Below are 24,353 nucleotides of genomic sequence, written 5' to 3'. Positions count from 1 at the left end.
ACGTTATCTAGCTGGCTAGCTACTGATAGCTGCTGATATCAACAAATGCTCCAGCAATAGTCAAGTGCATGATACCTCCGTTAGCTCGGTAGCCAACGTTAGCTCACGTTAGCTCTATATGAAATGTCCCAGTAAACTAAATAGTTCAGAGGCGTTGTCTTAACGTTATTTAGCCGGCTAGCAGTAGATACAGATAGAGCTGCCGCGATTACCGCATTACCGCGGTATCGCTGTTACATCACGCCCACCGCAGAGTTAGGCTGAATACCGCATCACCACTGTTTTTTATAATAATAATAAAGTACCCTGCTCTCGTTGGGCTTGCGGCTCTGCAGATATACCCTACTCCTCTGTCGAGGTTCCAAGCGACCCTATTGGGTACCAGAAAAGTCACGTGAAACACTGCAGACCACTGATTGGTCAGAAGAGAGACGCGTCACACGTTGGAGCGTCCTGCAGTGTGTTACCACCAATCGGCAAGCGCGTATTCGTTTTTTACGTCCTGAATGTCAGCCATTGATCAGAGCTCACAACACGGCTAATACGTTAGCTCCCCGTTGGAGTGGATTACCATCGCTCCTCAGGAGTACTAAACAAGGCATAATGATTTTACTGCAATGAATGTTATAATAAAAGCCCTTCGTTCTATACACTTGTCTGATTGAAAACTTTATTAACAGACCGCAGAATGGGCACAACTCGGCACGCTCTGAGCAAAGAAAGGAACTGAGATATGAATTGAGTAATGCTTGCCTTGCTATGGTCCAGTAAATACGCTGATATTGAACGTGTAACTATATAACGTTAATGCCACAAAACGAATGCCTTTGTTAATCATAAGTAGTAACTTTATAAGAAGAAGAAGAAGAAGAAAGGGTCGGGGGGGGTAACCGCCGGGCGCTACCACCCCTTCCCGCGACACAGAGTGAACGGCGCACGACAAGAGGGGAGACTTCGAATCAGTGTTTCACTTTCAATAACGAATGCGTGCTTGCCGAATCCCAAACAATATTCATGCTGCAAAGTCATCCTCTATAGATAGACATTTAGACTAGAGGCAGGCTATATGCAATAAAGAGTAGACTACTAAAAAAAAATAAAAAATGCATTCAAACTTTTATTTTTTTTATTTTTTGTGTGCAGTAATAACCGCGGTGGTAGGAAATATTTTGCAAATTTGTGCGGTAAGGAACACATCAATACCGCGGCAGCTCTAGCTACAGATAGCTCCTGATATCAATGTCTTATAACATTGATTCAATGCGCATTCGAGCTGAGGGCTTGCTGAATGTGATTTGACCAAAGCAGAGTATACAAATAGGGCCAGCTGCAGCGCCGGAGAATCCTGGCTGTAGGCTGTAGCTGGAGGCTACTCGAGTACACACAGACAGTGGAGCTGTTTGCAGATAGCGAGCATTTTGACTTGTTGCGTGGTGGCGATGTCTCGCAGATAATACAACTACAAGTATGATTATATAATATATATATTTTTATTAAAAAAATAATATATTTAATTATTTTATTTTTTTATAAAACCAAAAACGATCGGTATCGGCCGATATGGCTCATAGACGATCAGTGATCTGTATCGGTGGCAAAAAAACGTGATCGGGGCATCCCTACTTAGAATGTTTCGGTGTCCGTCTTGTTTTATTGGCGCTGAATTGCATGCTTGGTTGTTGCATGCATTTGTGAATCACCCAGGCTGTTTATTTGGTTTTGAATGTGTTGTATAGTCAATAGACGTGATTGGGGTGCGATGTAGGGGCGACAGTGCCTCAGGAGGTAGAGCAGTCGTCTGGTAATTGGTAGATTCCCACGCAGCGTGTCAAAGTGTCCTTGAGCAAGACGCTTAACCCCTAACTGCTCCCAATGAGCAGGTTGGCACTGGAGTTTACATAGAAACGGCCGGACTCACAAGAGGAGTTGTCACAGGCTGTAGGACGCAGGGCTGAAGAGCTAGATGTTATAGCTTCTAAAATGTAAGGTGGGGGCAGCGGGCTCAGCCCCTCCCTTCCAGCTGGAGTTGACTTGAAACACGGAAGTGATCAAAAGCAAGTGAAACGCGCACTGTCGAGTCCTGGCTCTAGGAGGAATCACGAATAGGGGTTTAGGAGAAGTTGTTTATATTTCGAACGTGATTCATTGGGCACTAGTTGGATTATAAATTGCACATTTTATGACTTTGAACGTCTGCCATTTCCACATACAAGTAACAACAATATGATATTTCATCGTCGACGGATGGTGACAGCCCTAGTGACGACGTATATTCACATTATGGACATTCCTCCTCCGGGGCTCCATCACCTACTGTAGACGGGCTCCTCCTCCTCTCTCTAATGGATCCACCTCCCTCTCCTCGACCTGGGCATGCTGTGTGATCCATCAGCACGAGCCACTGGCCTCACAAGCTACTGTTTCCATGCATGCTAGCAGCTCATAATCCTGATGTCACCAGTTGCCACAGAGCTCGCTAGGAACCTGACTTGGGCCAGAGTAGAGGTGGAAGGCATGGGATGGAAGGAGAGTGCAGTCCAGTTAGTTGCATGATGTGTTTTCACTTGGTACTGTATGCTGTAACAAAGAATTGCAATAATAATATTTGTTGCACCTATTTGTATGATTTATATATATATATATACAGTATATATTTATTATATATATTAGGGCTGTCAATCGATACAAATATTTAATTGCTATTAATTGCATGATTGTCCATTTAATTAGGACATATTGGCCATATTCACCTGCTAAATGTAACATTACTCAGTAATATGAGTATTTAGACAATATAGTGTCCAACTTTACTCTTATAAAGTGTAAGAAAACATCCCCTGTTTTTTAACCATTAAAACTTAAACGATGGACCTCAATGCAACAACAGACACATTGTACAACAGGTACATCGCAACAACAGACACATTGTACAACAGGTACATCGCAACAACAGACACATTGTACAACAGGTACATTGTCTGTAATTACAATTTACTCCGAAATTATTGTCTGAAGTCTGTCACCAAAATTACATTATTTCTTTTGTTTATGAACTGGTATGACTTTTTATCAAATCTTTTTTTATTTTCATTTTTTCAAACAAGAAACAACACAATAATGACAATGTATGACTGAATGTTTGTCAACATTTTGAATTTATAAAAAAAAATTATTATAACTTAAGTGCATTATGGGTCAAAATAATTAATGTTGTTAATACGCATCTGGTAACACGATAACCTTGACAGCCTTAATATATATATGTTTTTTAGTGGTTTGAAGACAACATGACGAGTTCTTGATCTGCTCTAACTGTTTTCTTTCATGTCAGGTTGGGTCTGGAAGCTAAGAAAGAGGAGAACCTGGCTGACTGGTACACTCAGGTGAGTTACACTGCTCTCATGTCAGTTACACTGGTGCTCTCGGGTTTAGTAAGACATTTTTAAAGAATCTACGCAAATAGTCCTGAATGAGTTGGTTAAGTGTCTCTATATACTGTAGCTGGAGTAATCAAAGCTCAGCAGTTAACCTCTGAACCTGTTAAGCCCTAATTTGTGAAAATCCGCCTAAAATACATACCTAAGTAAATGGAAGATTGCTCCACTTCTAAAATCATAATTTATATTCTCCTTTGTTTCATTACAATTTACTCAAGCCTAGTAACAGACACAATATTTCTGACACTGGGAATACATTCCCTGAGATCCATAGATGTCCCTAGATACCAAGAACATGCAAATTTACCTTGTAGAAGTGGAGCAATCTTCCATTTACTTGGGTATGTATTTTTAGGCGGATTTTCAGAAAATAGGGCTAGGGCGTAATAGGTTAAACAACGTCCCTTTTTAATGTCTGTGTCTCAGGTCATCACTAAGGCAGAGATGATAGTCTGTGATGTCTGTCCTCAGGTCATCACTAAGACAGAGATGATAGAGTCTGTGATGTCTGTGTCTCAGGTCATCACTAAGGCAGAGATGATGCAGTCTGTGATGTCTGTGTCTCAGGTCATCACTAAGGCAGAGATGATAGAGTCTGTGATGTCTGTGTCTCAGGTCATCACTAAGGCAGAGATGATGCAGTCTGTGATGTCTGTGTCTCAGGTCATCACTAAGGCAGAGATGATACAGTTTATGATGTCTGTCTCAGGTCATCACTAAGGCAGAGATGATAGTTTGTGATGTCTGTGTCTCAGGTCATCACTAAGGCAGAGATGATAGTCTGTGATGTCTGTCTCAGGTCATCACTAAGGCAGAGATGATAGTTTGTGATGTCTGTGTCTCAGGTCATCACTAAGCAGAGATGATAGTCTGTGATGTCTGTGTCTCAGGTCATCACTAAGACAGAGATGATAGAGTCTGTGATGTCTGTGTCTCAGGTCATCACTAAGGCAGAGATGATGCAGTCTGTGATGTCTGTGTCTCAGGTCATCACTAAGGCAGAGATGATGCAGTCTGTGATGTCTGTGTCTCAGGTCATCACTAAGCAGAGATGATAGAGTCTGTGATGTCTGTGTCTCAGGTCATCACTAAGGCAGAGATGATACAGTTTGTGATGTCTGTGTCTCAGGTCATCACTAAGGCAGAGATGATAGTCTGTGATGTCTGTGTCTCAGGTCATCACTAAGACAGAGATGATAGTCTGTGATGTCTGTGTCTCAGGTCATCACTAAGCAGAGATGATAGTCTGTGATGTCTGTGTCTCAGGTCATCACTAAGGCAGAGATGATGCAGTCTGTGATGTCTGTGTCTCAGGTCATCACTAAGGCAGAGATGATACAGTTTGTGATGTCTGTGTCTCAGGTCATCACTAAGACAGAGATGATAGTCTGTGATGTCTGTGTCTCAGGTCATCACTAAGGCAGAGATGATGCAGTCTGTGATGTCTGTGTCTCAGGTCATCACTAAGGCAGAGATGATAGTCTGTGATGTCTGTGTCTCAGGTCATCACTAAGGCAGAGATGATACAGTTTGTGATGTCTGTGTCTCAGGTCATCACTAAGGCAGAGATGATAGTCTGTGATGTCTGTGTCTCAGGTCATCACTAAGGCAGAGATGATAGTCTGTGATGTCTGTGTCTCAAGTCATCACTAAGCAGAGATGATAGAGTCTGTGATGTCTGTGTCTCAGGTCATCACTAAGGCAGAGATGATAGAGTCTGTGATGTCTGTCTCAGGTCATCACTAAGGCAGAGATGATACAGTACTGTGATGTCTGTCCTCAGGTCATCACTAAGGCAGAGATGATCGAGTACTACGATGTGAGCGGCTGCTACGTGCTCCGGCCCTGGTCCTACTCCATCTGGGAGTCCATCAAGGAGTTCTTCGACAGGGAGATCAAGAAGCTGGGCGTGGAGAACTGTTACTTCCCCATGTTCGTCTCCCAGGCGGCGCTGGAGAAGGAGAAGTCCCACATCGAGGACTTCGCCCCCGAGGTAAAGAGGGCCCACGCCGTGTTCAAATCTGTTCCGTCAACTAGGGATGGGCATCGGGCTTTGAATATTCAAATAGTCGTTAAATATATATATTTTTTATCCACTTTTTTCTCCCATCCCAATATTTTTTCGTATCATCCATTTCAACTCTCCCCTGTCTCGAACGCTGTTTCTTGCCTCCCACAAGCCGGCTGCAATGTGGACTAAGGCCCCGCTTAGACGGAAACGCTAGCAGGTGAATCCGCAAAAATATTTTTGCAGATGTGCCTTTCGTTTATACGGAAACGGCGTTTTTACGGGGTGAAACCGCAAAAAAGTGAGACTACCTTCCAGGGTGGAATTCCTAGAAACGCAAAAGCTTTGCGATCTCGTCTAAACTATCAAAACGTATAAATCTGTTAAAACGATGACGAAAGGGTTGCCACGGCTCTGGTCGCGCGTACTGCTTACGTCACAGGTAGCAGGTATGCGCCAGTAGCCGAGACGTAAACAAAGCAAGTATGTCTGACTTATATCAACGGAGATCACCTGAAGGCTACATTGGCAGTACTTTTAACCCTTTCACTGCCACACGCCAGAAGGTTACCCCTTTACTATCACACAACCGGCTGTCGTGTGGCAGTGAAAGGGTTAAATACACAAGAATCTGTCCCGCGTGAGTGGACCCACTGTCTGTGAGTGACTCTGCTTTGGTGCAATCACATTCCCCATCCACAGTCTGCGAATCAGAGGCAGAGTAGGGCGGGTCTTCACAGCACGTCATGTGACATATGCGCCAATCGTGTGACAGCGGGTCTCCGTCGTTACAGCGTCGTCTGCACGGAGAATTCCACTCCAAAACGCTCGTCTAAACGTAAAATTAAAAGTGAAACCGCAAGATGACTTTTGCGGTTTCTGTTCACAAAACGCTCGTCTAAACGTGGACTAAGTCATACATAGCATGAGTCCCCTCCGGTACTCGAGGTAACAGCTAGGGGTGCACCGATGTATCTGTATCGGCCGATAAGTGCCTTGTTGACTGCAATCGGCCTATCGGCCGATAAGCTCAAATGTGCCGATGGCAGTAGCCGATAAATATCCATCAATTTGTGTAGCGTCAAAAGACAAAAAAAAGTTCACTCGCGACCTGCACAACGCCGTCCCCAATCCCACACACACACACACACACAAGCTACTGCATCAAAGTTACTACTTATGATTAACAAGGCATTCGTTTTGTGGCATTAACGTTATATAGTTAGTGTTACACGTTCAATAACATCAGCATATTATTTACCCGAAAGTAGCAAGCATTACGCGTTCATACTAGCTCAGTTCCTTCCGTTGCTCATAGAGCCCTGAGTTTTACCCATTCTGCAATCTGTTAATAAAGTTTCCAATCAGACACATGTATAGAAAGGCTTTGTTTTATTATAACATTCGTTGCAGTAAAATCATTATGCCTCGTTTAAGTCATCCTGCGGAGCTAAAAGCTAAACGTCGGCCGCGCCGCCGTTGTTGTTGTTGTAGATAACCTCTCGTCAAAATCAATGGCGGACAAAAGCGGAAATAAAAAATGTATACGCGCTTGCCGATTGGTGGTAACAGCAGAGGCGGGTGCAAGCGGTGTGTGACGTAATTGGCAGAATCGACTGTCAATCAAAATGTCATTGGTTGAGAGCTCTGGTTGAGACAATAGTATCCAGCTGCAGCCCAGCCGGTAGACCATACTGGGAGAACTAGTATCTAGCTGCAGCCCTGCAGAACATACTGGGAGAGAGATAGTGCTATTTCTTGATGTTTCCTTTTTTTAAGTAAGTAAAGAGGCCTATGTTCATATCGGTGAGCACAATTTGTAACACAAATATACAGTAGTTTCATAAAAAATTATATAAATATTACAAAAAAAATAAATATTACCAAAAAAATAAATAATAATATTTAAAAAAAAAAGAATTGCCACAAATATCGGTATCGGCCGATTGTGTTAGTTGAAGTATCGGTATCGGTGGCAAATTTTCATATCGGTGCATCCCTAGTAACAGCAGTCGCATCTTTCGACCTGCGCAGCGCAATCTTTCAGCGTCGGGGGTCTGCGCTTTGGAGGGGCGCCGCCCCCATCGCTTCCTGATTCGACTGCGCAGGCGCACCAACCGACCTGTAGGAGTCGCTGTCCACAACGCCCGATCCCCACCCATCAGTTTCCCTCCCCCTAATACTGCCAATGTGTATTAGTGCGGACGACCAGCTAAACTGAAAGCAATGTGGAGCGCTGGGCTCGAACAGGGAGGCGAACCTGTTTGAGCCCAGTCTCCAGTATTCATGGTGAGCGCCTTGCCCACTGCACCACGTAGCCGCCCATTACATGTGTTATTGTTGTGACTACATGTGTTATTGTTGTGACTATGTGTGTTATTGTTGTGACTACGTGTGTTATTGTTGTGACTACATGTGTTATTGTTGTGACTACGTGTGTTATTGTTGTGACTACATGTTATTGTTGTGACTACATGTTATTGTTGTGACTACACGTGTGAATTGTTGTGACTACATGTTATTGTTGTGACTATGTGTGTTATTGTTGTGACTACATGTTATTGTTGTGACTACATGTTATTGTTGTGACTACATGTGTTATTGTTGTGACTACGTGTTATTGTTGTGACTACATGTTATTGTTGTGACTATGTGTGTTATTGTTGTGACTACATGTTATTGTTGTGACTACATGTTATTGTTGTGACTACATGTGTTATTGTTGTGACTACGTGTGTTATTGTTGTGACTACATGTTATTGTTGTGACTACATGTTATTGTTGTGACTACATGTTATTGTTGTGACTACATGTGTTATTGTTGTGACTACGTGTGTTATTGTTGTGACTACATGTTATTGTTGTGACTACATGTTATTGTTGTGACTACATGTTATTGACTACGTGTGTTATTGTTGTGACTACATGTTATTGTTGTGACTACATGTTATTGTTGTGACTACGTGTGTTATTGTTGTGACTACGTGTGTTATTGTTGTGACTACATGTTATTGTTGTGACTACGTGTGTTATTGTTGTGACTACGTGTGTTATTGTTGTGACTACGTGTGTTATTGTTGTGACTATGTGTGTTATTGTTGTGACTATGTGTGTTATTGTTGTGACTACATGTTGTTGTGACTACATGTTATTGTTGTGATTACATGTGTTATTGTTGTGACTACGTGTGTTATTGTTGTGACTACATGTGTTATTGTTGTGACTACATGTGTTGTTTTATTCTGTATTTTGTTTTATTTTACTAATAACTATTTTATTTCTATTTTTTTAACTGTTTTAACCATGTAGTGTAGCACTTTGGGATCCCAGCGAACAAAAAGTGCATTACAAATCCAATCTATTATTATTGTTATTATTGTTGTGACACCGTGTCTCTCCTCTCCAGGTGGCCTGGGTCACTCGTTCAGGGAATACTGAGCTGGCAGAGCCCATTGCTCTCAGACCCACCAGTGAGACAGGTCAGCAACACACACACACACACCAGTGAGACAGGTCAGCAACAAACACACACACACCAGTGAGACAGGTCAGCAACAAACACACACACACATACACCAGTGAGACAGGTCAGCAACAAACACACACACACCAGTGAGACAGGTCAGCAACACACACACACACACACACACACACCAGTGAGACAGGTCAGCAACAAACACACACACACACCAGTGAGACATGTCAGCAACAAACACACACACCAGTGAGACATGTCAGCAACACACAAACACACACACACCAGTGAGACATGTCAGCAACACACACACACACCAGTGAGACAGGTCAGCAACACACACACACACCAGTGAGACATGTCAGCAACACACAAACACACACACACACCAGTGAGACATGTCAGCAACACACTAACACACACACACCAGTGAGACAGGTCAGCAACACACAAACACACACACACCAGTGAGACAGGTCAGCAACACACACAAACACACACACACACCAGTGAGACAGGTCAGCAACAAACACACACACACACACCAGTGAGACATGTCAGCAACACACAAACACACACACACCAGTGAGACATGTCAGCAAAACACAAACACACACACACCAGTGAGACAGGTCAGCAACACACAAACACACACACACACCAGTGAGACATGTCAGCAACACACAAACACACACACACACCAGTGAGACAGATTACCATAATGTGCAAGACATACAGAAAAATTAAATGACGTTCCCCCCTTCCCACGGTGTATATAAAAAGGTCTCGACAATATAAACATAAAGTAACATATAGGACACAATATACATACACAATATACAGGACTATATACAATATAAACTGTAGCTAAAAAATTAAATGAATGAGTGAAATAAATAAAAGAGGTAAAAGAGAATTTTCTGCAAATATTCTAGCAGCAGTGGTACATGGTAAAAATAAATAAAGTGGCAGTGAGTTAGTAAAGTGGCTGTGTGTGTCAGTGGGGGGGGGGGTCCTAGTCCAGAGTCTGTGGGGGCAGGCAGAGGAAGAGAGGGGGGAGAGCTGGGTGTGTGTGTGTGTCAGTGGGGGGGGGTCCTAGTCCAGAGTCTGTGGGGGCAGGCAGAGGAAGAGAGGGGGGAGAGCTGGGTGTGTGTGTGTGTGTCAGTGGGGGGGGGGGTCCTAGTCCAGAGTCTGGTGGGGGCAGGCAGAGGAAGAGAGGGGGGAGAGCTGTGTGTGTGTGTGTGTCAGTGGGGGGGGGCTCCTAGTCCAGAGTCTGTGGGGGCAGGCAGAGGAAGAGAGGGGGGAGAGCTGGGTGTGTGTGTGTGTGTGTCAGTGGGGGGGGGGGGGGGGTCCTAGTCCAGAGTCTGGTGGCAGAGTAAGGGTGCTTTCTCACTCACCATTTGGGGTCGAATCAGAGCCGATTCGCACCTAAAAGGGGTGTGTCTGTCTGAGTGAGAACGCTCCCCCCCCCCCCCCCGTCCCCGGGGGTGCTGATTCGTCCCCGGGGGGTGCTGATTCGTCCCCGGGGGCGCTGAACCTGGACCGCTGAAATAGGTGGTTCCGGGTGCCCGCCAGTGGGAGCGGGGGAGGCTTTTGTATCAACTTGCTGACACACACAACGTCGTTACTTGCTTGAATTTTGGGCAGATAAAAACACACAGCAACAACTGGACAATACCCACAAAAACGATATTTATGGGCAATTTGCGAGTTCAGACCTCAACCAAAACAAGCATGTGGAGCCTCACGGCTCAGTGGATGAAAACATGAAGCCACGTTACAAAGCACAAGTTCGGGCGAAGTTCGAACCCTAAAAACAGGCTTCGGGGACGGCCCTACTGTACATTACATCTGATTAGCACTACTACACTCAGTAGTTTAACCTGCAAGGTGCCAACCTGCTCGTCGGGAGCAGTTAGGGGGTTACATGTCTTGCCGCTCTTATCCGGTCTAATCTATGGTAGAAGTCACAGCTCTGTCTCGTCTGTCCTGCAGCCATGTATCCTGCCTACGCCAAGTGGGTCCAGTCCCACAGAGACCTTCCCATCAAGCTCAACCAGTGGTGCAACGTGGTGGTCAGTCTCCCTTCCTCCACTCGTCTTCTTGGATCGTAACGATATCCTTCTGCAGAATCTATGTGAAAGTAATTATCTCTACCTCCTCCTCCTCTTCCTCCTCCTCCTCCTCCTCTTCCTCCTCCTCCTCCTCCTCCTCCTCCAGAGGTGGGAGTTCAAGCACCCGCAGCCGTTCCTGAGGACCAGGGAGTTCCTGTGGCAGGAGGGTCACACGGCCTTCGCCACGAAGGAGGAGGCGACCGAGGAGGTGAGACCCGCTCCTCAGAACCACTGACCTGCTCCTTTAGAACCACAGACCTGCTCCTTTAGAACCACAGACCCGCTCCTCAGAACCACTGACCTGCTCCTTTAGAACCACAGACCTGTTCCTTTAGAACCACAGACCTGCTCCTTTAGAACCACAGATCTGCTCCTCAGAACCACTGACCTGCTCCTTTAGAACCACTGACCTGCTCCTTTAGAACCACTGACCTGCTCCTCAGAACCACTGACCTGCTCCTTTAGAACCACTGACCTGCTCCTTTAGAACCACAGACCTGCTCCTTTAGAACCACTGACCTGCTCCTTTAGAACCACAGACCTGCTCCTTTAGAACCACAGACCTGCTCCTTTAGAACCACTGACCTGCTCCTCTAGAACCACAGACCTGCTCCTCTAGAACCACTGACCTGCTCCTTTAGAACCACTGACCTGCTCCTTTAGAACCACTGACCTGCTCCTTTAGAACCACAGACCTGCTCATTTAGAACCACAGACCTGCTCCTTTAGAACCACAGACCTGCTCATTTAGAACCACAGACCTGCTCCTCTAGAACCACAGACCTGCTCCTTTAGAACCACAGACCTGCTCCTCTAGAACCACAGACCTGCTCCTCTAGAACCACTGACCTGCTCCTTTAGAACCACTGACCTGCTCCTTTAGAACCACTGACCTGCTCCTTTAGAACCACTGACCTGCTCCTTTAGAACCACAGACCTGCTCATTTAGAACCACAGACCTGCTCCTTTAGAACCACAGACCTGCTCCTCTAGAACCACAGACCTGCTCCTTTAGAACCACAGACCTGCTCCTTTAGAACCACAGACCTGCTCATTTAGAACCACAGACCTGCTCCTCTAGAACCACTGACCTGCTCCTTTAGAACCACTGACCTGCTCCTTTAGAACCACAGACCTGCTCCTTTAGAACCACAGACCTGCTCCTTTAGAACCACAGACCTGCTCCTTTAGAACCACAGACCTGCTCCTTTAGAACCACTGACCTGCTCCTTTAGAACCACAGACCTGCTCCTTTAGAACCACAGACCTGCTCCTTTAGAACCACAGACCTGCTCCTTTAGAACCACTGACCTGCTCCTTTAGAACCACTGACCTGCTCCTTTAGAACCACAGACCTGCTCCTTTAGAACCACTGACCTGCTCCTTTAGAACCACTGACCTGCTCCTTTAGAACCACAGACCTGCTCCTTTAGAACCACAGACCTCCTCAGAACCACAGACCTGCTCCTTTAGAACCACAGACCTGCTCCTTTAGAACCACAGACCTGCTCCTATTTTTTTTTATTATTATTTAACACTTTCAATGCCGCCGACGCTATATATCGTTATTTTATGCCCCCCGTTGAGAGCAGTTTTTTTTTATTATTATTAGCGATCTGAATTCATATTTCATCAGCCTCTCTCTGAGCTCCAATGGGAAAATACCGCCCCCTATCGTCTATCCCTGTGTAACTGCACCCCATTCGATTACACTGGCGGATTTGTGGGGGGGGAGCCTCCTCGCTCAACTATGCTGGCGAGGGATCTGATGAACAGGGAAGTGATCGCGAGATGGAAAACAACCTGGAATATATATTTACAGTAGCCAATAATCAATCAATAAACGCGATCGATATTTGGAATGGCGATCAGGAATTGGAATAATCTTTTTGGAGAACATCTGATCGCAGGTAAGGAGTCTATGTTACCAGTTTTAGGATAATCGGAGCTGTTTTCACTGAGATAACAGCGTGCCCCGTGTGTGTGTGTGTGTGCGCGTTGGATCAGGAAATGAGAGAATAGATTTCTCAGCTTGCTTCTATAGCGTGCATAAGTACACATACAGTATACTATCGATAATCTAGCGTTTATTTGAAAACGATTCATAAATAGGCTGAAAAATGACCGTTTCTAGTGTATTCGAGAATATTCCAGTAAATGTCGTTTTTTGACGGAATCTTTCTATTTTCCTGAAATTTTCAAGAAAACGATAGCTTTTCGAAATGCTATAAAACGGAAATGAACAGATTAAAAAACAATCCGTTTCGACAATGTTGACTGCAAACGAGTCATTGATAAGTGACGGGCAGATTAGACGCATAGCCATAATTTAAGACATAGATTATGCGTTTTTAACGCTATCATTGAAGTGGATGCTGGCATCCACCACGTAAAGGACGACCACCCCCTGCCGGCTCTGAAAGTGTTAAACAACAAATGTATGTTTATTTTGCAGCAATTCTTTGTCGTTGTCATCTTTAGTGTTACATCCCCTCACACTCCAGTTCTCAGGCTGCAGCTGGTTTGAAAGCGAAAGTAAACCGGCTTCTCTGCTGGCTGTGGCTCCAGGGGAGTTGAACAGTTCTGGCGCTGCTAGTTTATTTTCTATCTTTTGGCGCTTTTTTGGTGGACAAACCACCGCACATGTGCACCGTGACTCGCGACTGGAGACTAGCTCTGCTAGCACACATAGCCTACTGTGTACAGACGGTTTCAAACTGTATTTTAAATTAGAAAGCAAACAAAATAAATGGACAAGAGAAAAAGAAATCTCAATTTGGTCAGTATTGTCATTTGGACAAGCAAAGCCATTACTTTAAGTTGCAGGCAAGAAAGACAAGTCTGTCCACTGTCTCTGGTTTTAAAGCTGCCCTGTTGCAGGTCACAATAAATAAAAATAAAAAATAATTTTATTATCGATATTATTTTTATTATCCTGGACCTGCTGTACACCAGAGTGTAAACGTGTTTCTGTCCGTGTGTCTGCAGGTGCTGCTGATCCTGGACCTGTACGCCAGAGTGTACGAGGAGCTGATGGCCATCCCCGTGGTGAAGGGCAGGAAGACGGAGAAGGAGAAGTTTGCTGGGGGAGACTACACCACCACCGTGGAGGCCTACATCTCTGCTAGTGGCCGGGCCATTCAGGTACACACACACACACTTCTGTTACCAGACCTGTGAGGACATTATAGGCTTTAAAGTGACAATGAATCAAATTGAATCAAAGTGCTCCTTATTGAATCAAAGTGATCTTGTCTTCACCTCCTCCTCTGCTCCTTATTGAATCAAAGTGATCTCGTCTTCACCTCCTCTGCTCCTTATTGAATCAAAGTGATCTCGTCTTCACCTCCTCTGCTCCTTATTGAATCAAAGTGATCTCGTCTTCACCTCCTCCTCTGCTACTTATTGAATCAAAGTGATCTTGTCTTCACCTCCTCCTCTGCTCCTTATTGAATCAAAGTGATCACGTCTTCACCTCCTCCTCTGCTCCTTATTGAATCAAAGTGATCTCGTCTTCACCTCCTCCTCTGCTCCTTATTGAATCAAAGTGATCTCGTCTTCACCTCCTCCTCTGCTCCTTATTGAATCAAAGTGATCTCGTCTTCACCTCCTCCTCTGCTCCTTATTGAATCAAAGTGATCTTGTCTTCACCTCCTCCTCTGCTCCTTATTGAATCAAAGTGATCTTGTCTTCACCTCCTCCTCTGCTCCTTATTGAATCAAAGTGATCTTGTCTTCACCTCCTCCTCTGCTCCTTCCTCCACAGGGAGCCACCTCCCACCATCTGGGTCAGAACTTCTCCAAGATGTTTGAGATCGTGTTTGAGGATCCCAAGAAGCCGGGGGAGAAGCAGCTGGCCTGGCAGAACTCGTGGGGCATCACGACCAGAACCATCGGCGTTCTGACCATGGTCCACGGAGACAACATGGGCCTTGTGCTTCCCCCCAGAGTGGCCTGTCTGCAGGTCTGTAGACTCAGTACTTACTGTACACTCTACTTACTGTACACTCAGTACTTACACTCAGTACATACTGTACACTCAGTACTTACTGTACACTCAGTACATACTGTACACTCAGTACTTACTGTACACTCAGTACATACTGTACACTCAGTACTTACTATACACTCAGTACATACTGTACACTCAGTACATACTGTACACTCAGTACTTACTGTACATACTGTACACTCAGTACTTACTGTACACTCAGTACATACTGTACACTCAGTACATACTGTACACTCAGTACTTACTATACACTCAGTACATACTGTACACTCAGTACTTACACTCAGTACTTACTATACACTCAGTACTTACTATACACTCAGTACATACTGTACACTCAGTACATACTGTACACTTTGGGGGCGACAATGGCTCGGGAGGTAGAGCAGTCGTCTGGCAATCCGGAGGTTCCCGGTTCGATTCCCGCTCCTCCCGGGCAGCTTGTCGAAGTGTCCTTGAGCAAGACACTTAACCCCTAATTGCTCCTGATGAGCAAGTTGGCACCTCGCACGGTTGCCTCTGCCGTCAGTGTGTGAGTGAATGCGTAAAATGTGAGGAACAAATTGTAAAGCGATTTGAATAAAGCGCTATATAAATACAGCCATTTACCACATGCACTCAGTACTTCCACTGTACACTCACAGCGCTCTCTGGCTCTCTCCTCCCTCTAGGTCGTCATCATACCATGCGGTATAGGAGTGTCTCTACCAGAGGCAGAGAGGGAGGCTCTTTTGGCTCAGTGCTCCAAGTACCTGTCCCGGCTCCAGAGGTTAGAGGTCAGGGTCAAGGCCGACCTCCGGGACAACTACTCCCCCGGCTGGAAGTTCAACCACTGGGAGCTCAAGGTAAAAAGCATCTGAAAACCCTGCCCTCTTTCTTTTTCATCCTCCAATCACAACCTTTGCTTCCCTGGCGGACAGGTCAATTTTACACATCTTGATTGAAGTGTGCATGAATTCCTACAAGGAATCCAACACTGACATTAGTAACCTGTTAAGCCCGGTACCGGGCCGAGATTTATTTAACATTGCACAAGTAGATCAATACAGTCCGTATTAAGTGAGGTTGTGTTTCCTTTTCAAATGTAGCCAAGAGTAAAGACCCTAACCCTATCGAAACAGCAGTCAAAGTGTATATTTTCAGTACTATGTTTGTTTACCAATGATTTTAAGTGTTATTAAGCTAAATATGAGCTTATAGAAATCTCAGCGCATTGCATCGAAAATTATGCCTCACTTGACCCTATAAAGCCATTTTATATTCTATATTCATATTTCATATTGCATGTGTCCGGATGGCAGAATTCAGTACTGAATCTACAAAAAACCCTGTAAATGATCTCCCCATTGTTCATTTGTTTAGATATTGACTATACTTGATCTCAAGAAGTAGCTGAATGAGCTCAGTGGCATCTTTTAGCCTTTGTTCAGTCAGCACTGCGTTATTCACCGTCAAAGATGGAAAGAAAAATGACTAATAATAATAATTGATATTCTCCTTTTGGTTCATTACAATTTACTCAAGCCTAGTAACGGACACAATATGTCTGACATTGGGAATACATTCACTGAGGTCCATAGATGTCCCTAGATACCAAGAAGGCTTAACAGGTTAAAGTTACTTGAGAAGCGATTTTATAATAATAAGTGATCTTTTAGAAGAGTAGTCCCTTGAACTAATACATAAATATAAGTATGAGAAATTAAAGCCCTCTCACCTTCTCTCCAGGGAGTGCCCATCCGCCTGGAGGTGGGGCCCAAGGACCTGAAGCTGCAGCAGTGTGTGGCGGTGAGGAGAGACACGGGCGAGAAGATCACGCTGCCTGAGGCCGAAGCAGAGAAGAGGATGGTCCACATGCTGGAGGACATCCAGCAGAACCTGTTCAAGAAGTAACTAACCCTAAACCATAACACCAACCATAACCCAGACACCTGCACCATAACCCAGACACCTGCACCATAACACTAACCATAATCCAGACACCTGCACCATAACACTAAACCATAATCCAGACACCTGCACCATAACACTAAACCATAATCCAGACACCTGCACCATAACACTAACCACTAATCCAGACACCTGCACCATAACACTAACCACTAATCCAGACACCTGCACCATAACACTAAACCATAATCCAGACACCTGCACCATAACACTAACCACTAACCCAGACACCTGCACCATAACACTAACCATAATCCAGACACCTGCACCATAACACTAACCATAATCCAGACACCTGCACCATAACACTAACCACTAACCCAGACACCTGCACCATAACACTAACCATAATCCAGACACCTGCACCATAACACTAACCATAACCCAGACACCTGCACCATAACACTAACCATAATCCAGACACCTGCACCATAACACTAACCATAATCCAGACACCTGCACCATAACACTAACCATAATCCAGACACCTGCACCATAACACTAACCACTAACCCAGACACCTGCACCATAACACTAACCATAACCCAGACACCTGCACCATAACACTAACCATAACCCAGACACCTGCACCATAACACTAACCATAACCCAGACACCTGCATCATAACACTAACCATAATCCAGACACCTGCACCTAACACTAACCCAGACACCTGCACCTAACACTAACCATAACCCAGACACCTGCACCATAACACTAACCATAATCCAGACACCTGCACCATAACACTAACCATAACCCAGACACCTGCACCATAACACTAACCATAATCCAGACACCTGCACCTAACACTAACCCAGACACCTGCACCTAACACTAACCATAACCCAGACACCTGCACCATAAGACTAACCATAACCCAGACACCTGCACCATAACACTAACCATAATCCAGACACCTGCACCATAACACTAACCATAACCCAGACACTTGCACCATAACACTAACCACTAACCCAGACACCTGCACCATAACACTAACCATAATCCAGACACCTGCACCTAACACTAACCATAACCCAGACACATGCCCCCCCCCCTACCTGACTGACCTCCTTCTCCCCTACCGCCCCACCCGTTCCCTCCGGTCCTCTTCCACTGCTTCCCTCACCGTCCCGTCATCCAAACTCAAAGGTTTTGGTGACCGGGCTTTCTCACGAGCTGCACCCAGACTTTGGAACTCCCTCCCTCAGACCATCAGAGACTCTCCCTCACTCTCCATCTTTAAATCCCGACTCAAAACCTACCTGTTCTCCCAAGCATACAACCTTCCCTACTCATAACCACCCTCCTCCAACCTACCACCTCCCCTCCCCTTCCCTACTTTCTCTCCCTCTCCTGTCCCCCCCCCCCCCCTCCCCTCGGTTTCCTTACTTCCCTGACTGGTCCCCTACTGGACTCTGTATCTGTTACTTGTTACCCGTGGTTTTATGTCCTGCATATTCATACTGTTGCTGATTCCCTGTGGTTCTTTGTTTCTCTGTTCATTTGTTTTGCTTATTGTCAGCGTCTTTGGGTTCCTGAAAAGCGCTTTATAAATCAAATGTATTATTATTATTAGTATTATAACCCAGACACCTGCAGATGCACCTAACCCTAACTCAAATACCTGCAGCTGTCAAATGCAAAACAAAACTAACTTGTCTGTCCGTATCTTCCAGAGCTTCAGATGATCTTAATAATCACATGGTCACAGCCGACACCATGGAACAGTTCCAGACAGATCTGGACCAGGGCAGGGTGAGTACCACACGCCTCAGTTACCATGGCAACAACAGCTACTACTACAACTATTACTACTATTACAACTACTACTACAACTATTACAACTCACAACATGTGAGGTTGTTGATAGAAGACTATGATGTGAGTTGGTGTTGATTAATAGAAGACTATGATGTGAGTTGGTGTTGATAGAAGACTATGATGTGAGTTGGTGTTGATAGAAGACTATGATGTGAGTTGGTGTTGATAGAAGTTGTTCCTCACAACACAGATTGTCCAGATCCCATTCTGTGGAGGTATTGACTGTGAGGATTGGATCAAGAAGACCACTGCCAAGTAAGTTATACGTGATCCCTATCTAATCACTATCTACATGGAGGATTTCATCATCAATATGTGACCCGCCGGCCGCCATGGTTAAACCCGCCATACGGCGCAAGGGGAGATTCTTTAGAATCGCCATAAACGTTGCGCATTCAGAAATAGGTAAAAATGGAGATATTGGTAATTTTTTGTCCTTTGAGATGTTATCTATAAGTCTCCTTGTTTGCAAAACTTAATACGACTTGTAAATATGTTAATTCTTGTTAGATTGTCCGACTGTATTATTCTCCTCGCTGTGTGAAAAACTACAGTTGCGTCTGAGGGGAGTGGCCACTGGCTGAGTGCTCTCTGTCTCCTGTGTCGGAGAGGAGAAGCACAGACAACATGAGAGGATAGGAGATGAGACGCACAAAAATCCATTGCGGTGTGAAAATATGCCGTAAAACATTAATATCTTTGGAACCGTGTGTGTTAAATTGTATCTGAATCGGGAGATGATCTTCTCTCGTCACAATTGAAATTGTATTTCTCCGCAAAAGCTGGCTGGCAGTCTCACGCTTCTAGACACGGAGGCAACTTTTTTTTCTTTTTTTTTCTACTTTTTCTGTGGATGGTTTTGTGAATAAATCTCCATTATGCTTCAATTACTGTGTTTATTGTATAGCAATGAGGTTGGGTACCCTGTTTTGCTATTCCTTTCACTATTTGGGCGATTCTACACAATTAGATATGCAGATCAGTGGCGGTCAGGTGGCATAGCGGAGATTGCGCTCGTCACCAATGCAAGAGGCTGCGGTCTCGACTCCCGGAGTCAGCATTGCTTGAGGCTTGGGCTGATCGCTATACTAACCCGTTTGGCTGGGTTAGGGGGAGGGCAAGTCATGGGTGGGTATCTGGCGTTGTGGACAGCGACGCCTACAGGTCAGGTATGGGCGCTTGCTCAGTGGAGGCAGGACTTGATGGAGGCAGCGTGACCTCCCACGTGTTACACTTCGCCCTCGCTGCCAGGTGAGAAGAGAGCCACTGGCTGTCACCGCACGTGTCGGAGGAAGCGTGCGGATGACTTCAGGGTTCCCTTGTACCGACCAGTAGGAGAACATGCTCACAACAACCAGGTAGGGGAGGGGGGGAATTGGCACGATGACTAAATTGGGACGGGGAGAAAACGGAGAAAAAAAATCGGAGAAAGAGAGGATTAAAAATATATATATATATGCAGATCAGCTCCTTGCTACGTAGGATAGCGAGTCAAATCAGTGGGGGAGGATCTTGTCTCATCTGAATTGGAGCAATCCGCTAAAATGGGTTAGAATCTGAGACAGTCATTGTTGATACAACCCCACATTGCTAGAAAACAATGCTAAACGCTGGAAAAGGCTATTTATAAGACAGGGGACCTTTAAATAATTTAAATTGTATCTGGATCGGGAGATCTTCTCTCTTCACAATTGAGATTGTATTTCTCCATCGCGCAAAAGCTGGCTGGCAGTCTCATTGAATAATATACACGCTCCGAAAGTCTGTAAACTTGTGCATAACGGAGTATATAGAGAGATGGCTCTATAGCAGAGGTCCCCAACCATCGGGTCGCGGACCGGTACCTGGCCGTGGATCATTTGATACCGGGCCGCAAAGAAAGAATAACATTGTTTAAAAGGAAATGTCTTTTATTTTCATTTGTCTTCCGGGTATTTTACTTTGAAAAACTGCCACTTCCGCCCGTGCCTCCTCACTCTTTCGTAAAATAAGTCTCCTGCCATAATGCTCTCCTTCGTCTAATTCACTCACAGCGCTGGCTGTGGTTGTAGGATACATGCTTATAATCAGGTTTTTATGCACCTGAGTCTCCTGAACACATAGAGACGGCGTACATACGCTGAGCTATGGTAACTAGGCATTGTCCAACTAACACCTCTCCCGAAGGCTAACCGGCCATGTCCGCTTCTATTCATTGTGCTAAGCTACTGAACGCACAGAGGAAACTGGTATCTATCTTATTGTCTCTCTCTGGAGAAGAGAGGCCTGTGAACTCTGTAGTGTAGCACACCGTTACAGTCGGCCATATTCATATGAATCTATTCACATTAAGCAGAAGCCGCCAGTGTTTAAATTAACTCACTTTAAACACTTTAACATTACACCATATTTTCTACTTCATTCATTCATATTTTTACCTCATTTTTGCATTTTCTACAGTTGTGTATAATATAATTTTTTTTAGTATTTGTTTTTACCTCTTTTGTACTTGTATTATAATAAAATCTTGAATAGCTCTCTCATTGGCAGAATACTCTCATCAGAATAACCAAAGCCAGAATGGCTGCCCTCAGACTCTGGGGTGTTAAAGGGGTTACAGTATAATAGCACTGATTTCTGGGTAGAGTAGTTTATTATGCATACTTAAAATAATGGCTCAGTTATTTTCAGGCCCCCTGGCTCTCAAATAGGAACTGTGTTAGTGTCATGGTTCATAAGGCATAGGTTGAAAAGTATCCGCCCGATTTGTACAAGTGATGGCTTATTTTGTAGGTAAGAACTTGTACTTTGATATAATGTACAAACATTTTTATTTGAAGCTTGCTCGATATGACCCTATTATCCGCGCCTGGTCACATATACCGTTGCCAATTCAATGTCCAGGCCGTGGCAGGATTACCACAAAAACATGATGAGACTGATGACTGCGATAACACATAATACACATAACATTTACATTTTCTCATTTAGCTGAACGCTTTTATCCAAAGCGATTTACAAGTTTTGTACAACAAGTCATCAGGAAGGGCACAACTCTATCAGCTGAGTAACAATGTTCATCAAAGTGTTGAGTGCTACAGTGTAGGTTAGTTTATTAGGTGTATAAGTGCATGACAATAAGGTTAGTTAGGGTTAGAGTTTAATTTTTTTATATATATTTTTTAACACATGGAGATTAGCTATAAACATAGAATGCTAGAATGTCAATCTCAGAATATAACCCCCCCCCCCCCCTCTCTCTCTTTCCTCCCCTCGTCTTCTCTCCATCCTCTCTTCCTACCTCCAGGGACCAGGATCTGGAGCCAGGAGCGCCCTCCATGGGAGCCAAGAGCCTGTGCATCCCCTTCGCCCCCCTGAGGCCCCTGCAGCCGGGCCAGCTGTGCGTCAGCGGCAAGGAGGCCGCCCAGTACTACACTCTGTTTGGCCGCAGCTACTAACTAGAGGGTCTCTGCTGGAGACAACGATACTACTAATAATAATAACTTTATTTGTATAGCACCTTTCATACGGGGGATTGCAGTTCAAAGTGCTTTACATCAGTAAGAAATAAATCATAAAATCTGTAAAACAGTTTTGTTTAAAGGGACTTTTCTCCTCTTCCTCTTCTCCTCTCCTCTCCCTCTCTTCTCCCACTCTCTCTTGTATCTGCTGTGGTGTCTCTGGGTGGGTTATATGTGTTTACATTTTAATCATTATTTTTCCTACATGGGAGACGGTGTTCAGACCGTCGCTATTAAATTATTAGAGGAAGCGGATGCAACCCTCCTTCCGCTAACGAGCTGATTCCGTTTCCCTAATTAAAGGGGCAGTGCCACGTTTCTAGAGAGGAGTCTTCTCCTAACCAGTGGCTCCGGTTTCTGTCTAGTAATGTTTTCTACATCCAGACTTAACCCTTTCACTGCCACACTACAGAAGGTTAACCCTTTACTATCACACTACCGACGGTTAAAGGGCAGAGGTGCGTTCCTCATATCAACTCTGATTGCACGCACGCTAATGACACCACGTGCACACGCGCTCCCGGTGCATGCGCATAAATGTTCCCTCGCTTAACCACAGACTAAAGACAATGCCTAATTGCCTCTACGAATGGAATGTAACACATTTCATTCACAAGTTCTGTATGAATGTATCTGAGAACGTATTCAACACTCCTGACGACCGGCGCTATTGATATGCAAAGTAGCCCAGGTGGGTACTTATAGCGAGTTGGCGAGTGCAGCGCATTCCTGTGTGCACGCGCTTCTGCTCAAATCTTTGGGTGCACGTCCCATGAAGAACACATCCCTGGTTAACCTTCTGTGTATTGTCGAAAGGGTTAACCTGCTGTTTGGTGGCAGTGAAAGGGTTAATGTTCCAGCTCCTATTTTATTGTTCCGCGTCTCTCTGTCCTCCCGGCCCGTCTGTCTCAGGACCGCTGCAGGGACGACCCCCTCGTACGACACAGGTCGAAGGGGTTTATTGCTGGTGGTTGTACCGACAGAAACATAATAATCCACTTACTGTACAACATGTAATAACTGTTGCATTCTTGTTTTTCTCCTTTTATGGATATATAAAACAATGTCTATAATAAAGGGATTCTGAATTTGCACGGAGTGGTGTCGTGTGTTAAATGTGATGATAATAATAATAATATATTATGTTCAGCCATTGTGTAGTGTGGAGCGCTTTTGAGTGTCTAGAAAAACGCTATATAAATCTAATGATCATTCATTCATTCATGTTATTTGTTTAAAAAATAAAGTAGCTGCTTTGAAGAGCTTGGCTGTCTTCCGGTCTTTAGTGGCGGGGGGCAGTCCCGTGAGCACCATGCATTTGTAGCCTGTGATTGATACGAGTCTCCCAGTCCCTCCACTCTTCAATAAACCACGTTTATTTTCTGGTATCCCTTTCCCACATCATCCGATCAGAGGACTCTGGAGAGCAGAAAACACATCTTTTTCCACCTAAACGGGCCACTAAAATGTGTTTGACAATTCGGGTGAGAAATGCGATATGCAATTTCTGGATCTTAGTTCATATTTGATCTGCAACACCTAGTCTGACAGTTTGATATGAATTTCACAAGCCAGGCTGCAGGTCCAGAGTGAGGCATGGGGAGCAGGAGAAACGGTTCACTCTAATCTAATCGGTTCCCTAAAATAGGGGTCTGACAACGTTTTAGGTGAGAAATAGGATATACTGCTGAATCTTAGTTAATAATTTATTTGCAACACAGTTTGCCAGGAAGTTAGCCAGAGGTGGACAAACGTTTAATTTATTCAGGTGGACTCTTGCAGTTCTGCCACTAGGGGGCGATATGAGATGAGAATCATTGATTGATTGATTGATTGATTGAAAACTGTATTAACAGATTGCAGAATGGGTACAATACAGTACGGCTCAATACACACAATTGTTAACACATTCGGGCGCCGGGCATTGTGCCCATCATTATACCCAGTCTGCCACCACTGTAAGCCTATGGAGATGTTTACCTTCTTTGCAGGGCTATAACTTTTTAAATATTATAGCTATATCTCCATTA

The 24,353-nt window shown here is 44.7% G+C and overlaps 1 protein-coding gene across 3 annotated transcripts in view; it reads left to right on the top strand.

Moving 5' to 3' along the window:
* Nucleotides 1-23,417, top strand: part of eprs1 (glutamyl-prolyl-tRNA synthetase 1) — a 96,612-nt gene extending 73,195 nt beyond the window's left edge. For all 3 annotated transcript variants that reach the window (XM_084337191.1, XM_084337192.1, XM_084337190.1), the window contains 12 exons: nt 3,332-3,383; nt 5,221-5,430; nt 8,852-8,924; nt 10,916-10,995; nt 11,141-11,242; nt 14,023-14,178; nt 14,800-14,997; nt 15,717-15,890; nt 16,774-16,934; nt 18,679-18,757; nt 19,014-19,078; nt 22,110-23,417. In XM_084337191.1, the coding sequence (XP_084193317.1) occupies nt 3,332-3,383; nt 5,221-5,430; nt 8,852-8,924; nt 10,916-10,995; nt 11,141-11,242; nt 14,023-14,178; nt 14,800-14,997; nt 15,717-15,890; nt 16,774-16,934; nt 18,679-18,757; nt 19,014-19,078; nt 22,110-22,260 (1,501 nt within the window). In that variant the 3' untranslated portion in view covers nt 22,261-23,417. The remainder of the gene's footprint in view (nt 1-3,331; nt 3,384-5,220; nt 5,431-8,851; nt 8,925-10,915; nt 10,996-11,140; nt 11,243-14,022; nt 14,179-14,799; nt 14,998-15,716; nt 15,891-16,773; nt 16,935-18,678; nt 18,758-19,013; nt 19,079-22,109) is intronic.
* The last annotated feature ends 936 nt before the right edge of the window (nt 23,418-24,353 follow it).

This window comes from Notolepis coatsorum (assembly GCF_963971535.1).
Source record: "Notolepis coatsorum genome assembly, chromosome: 20".
NCBI lineage: Eukaryota > Metazoa > Chordata > Actinopteri > Aulopiformes > Paralepididae > Notolepis > Notolepis coatsorum.
Note: the sequence above shows the minus strand (reverse complement) of the source record. Positions and strands in the feature narration are given on the sequence as shown.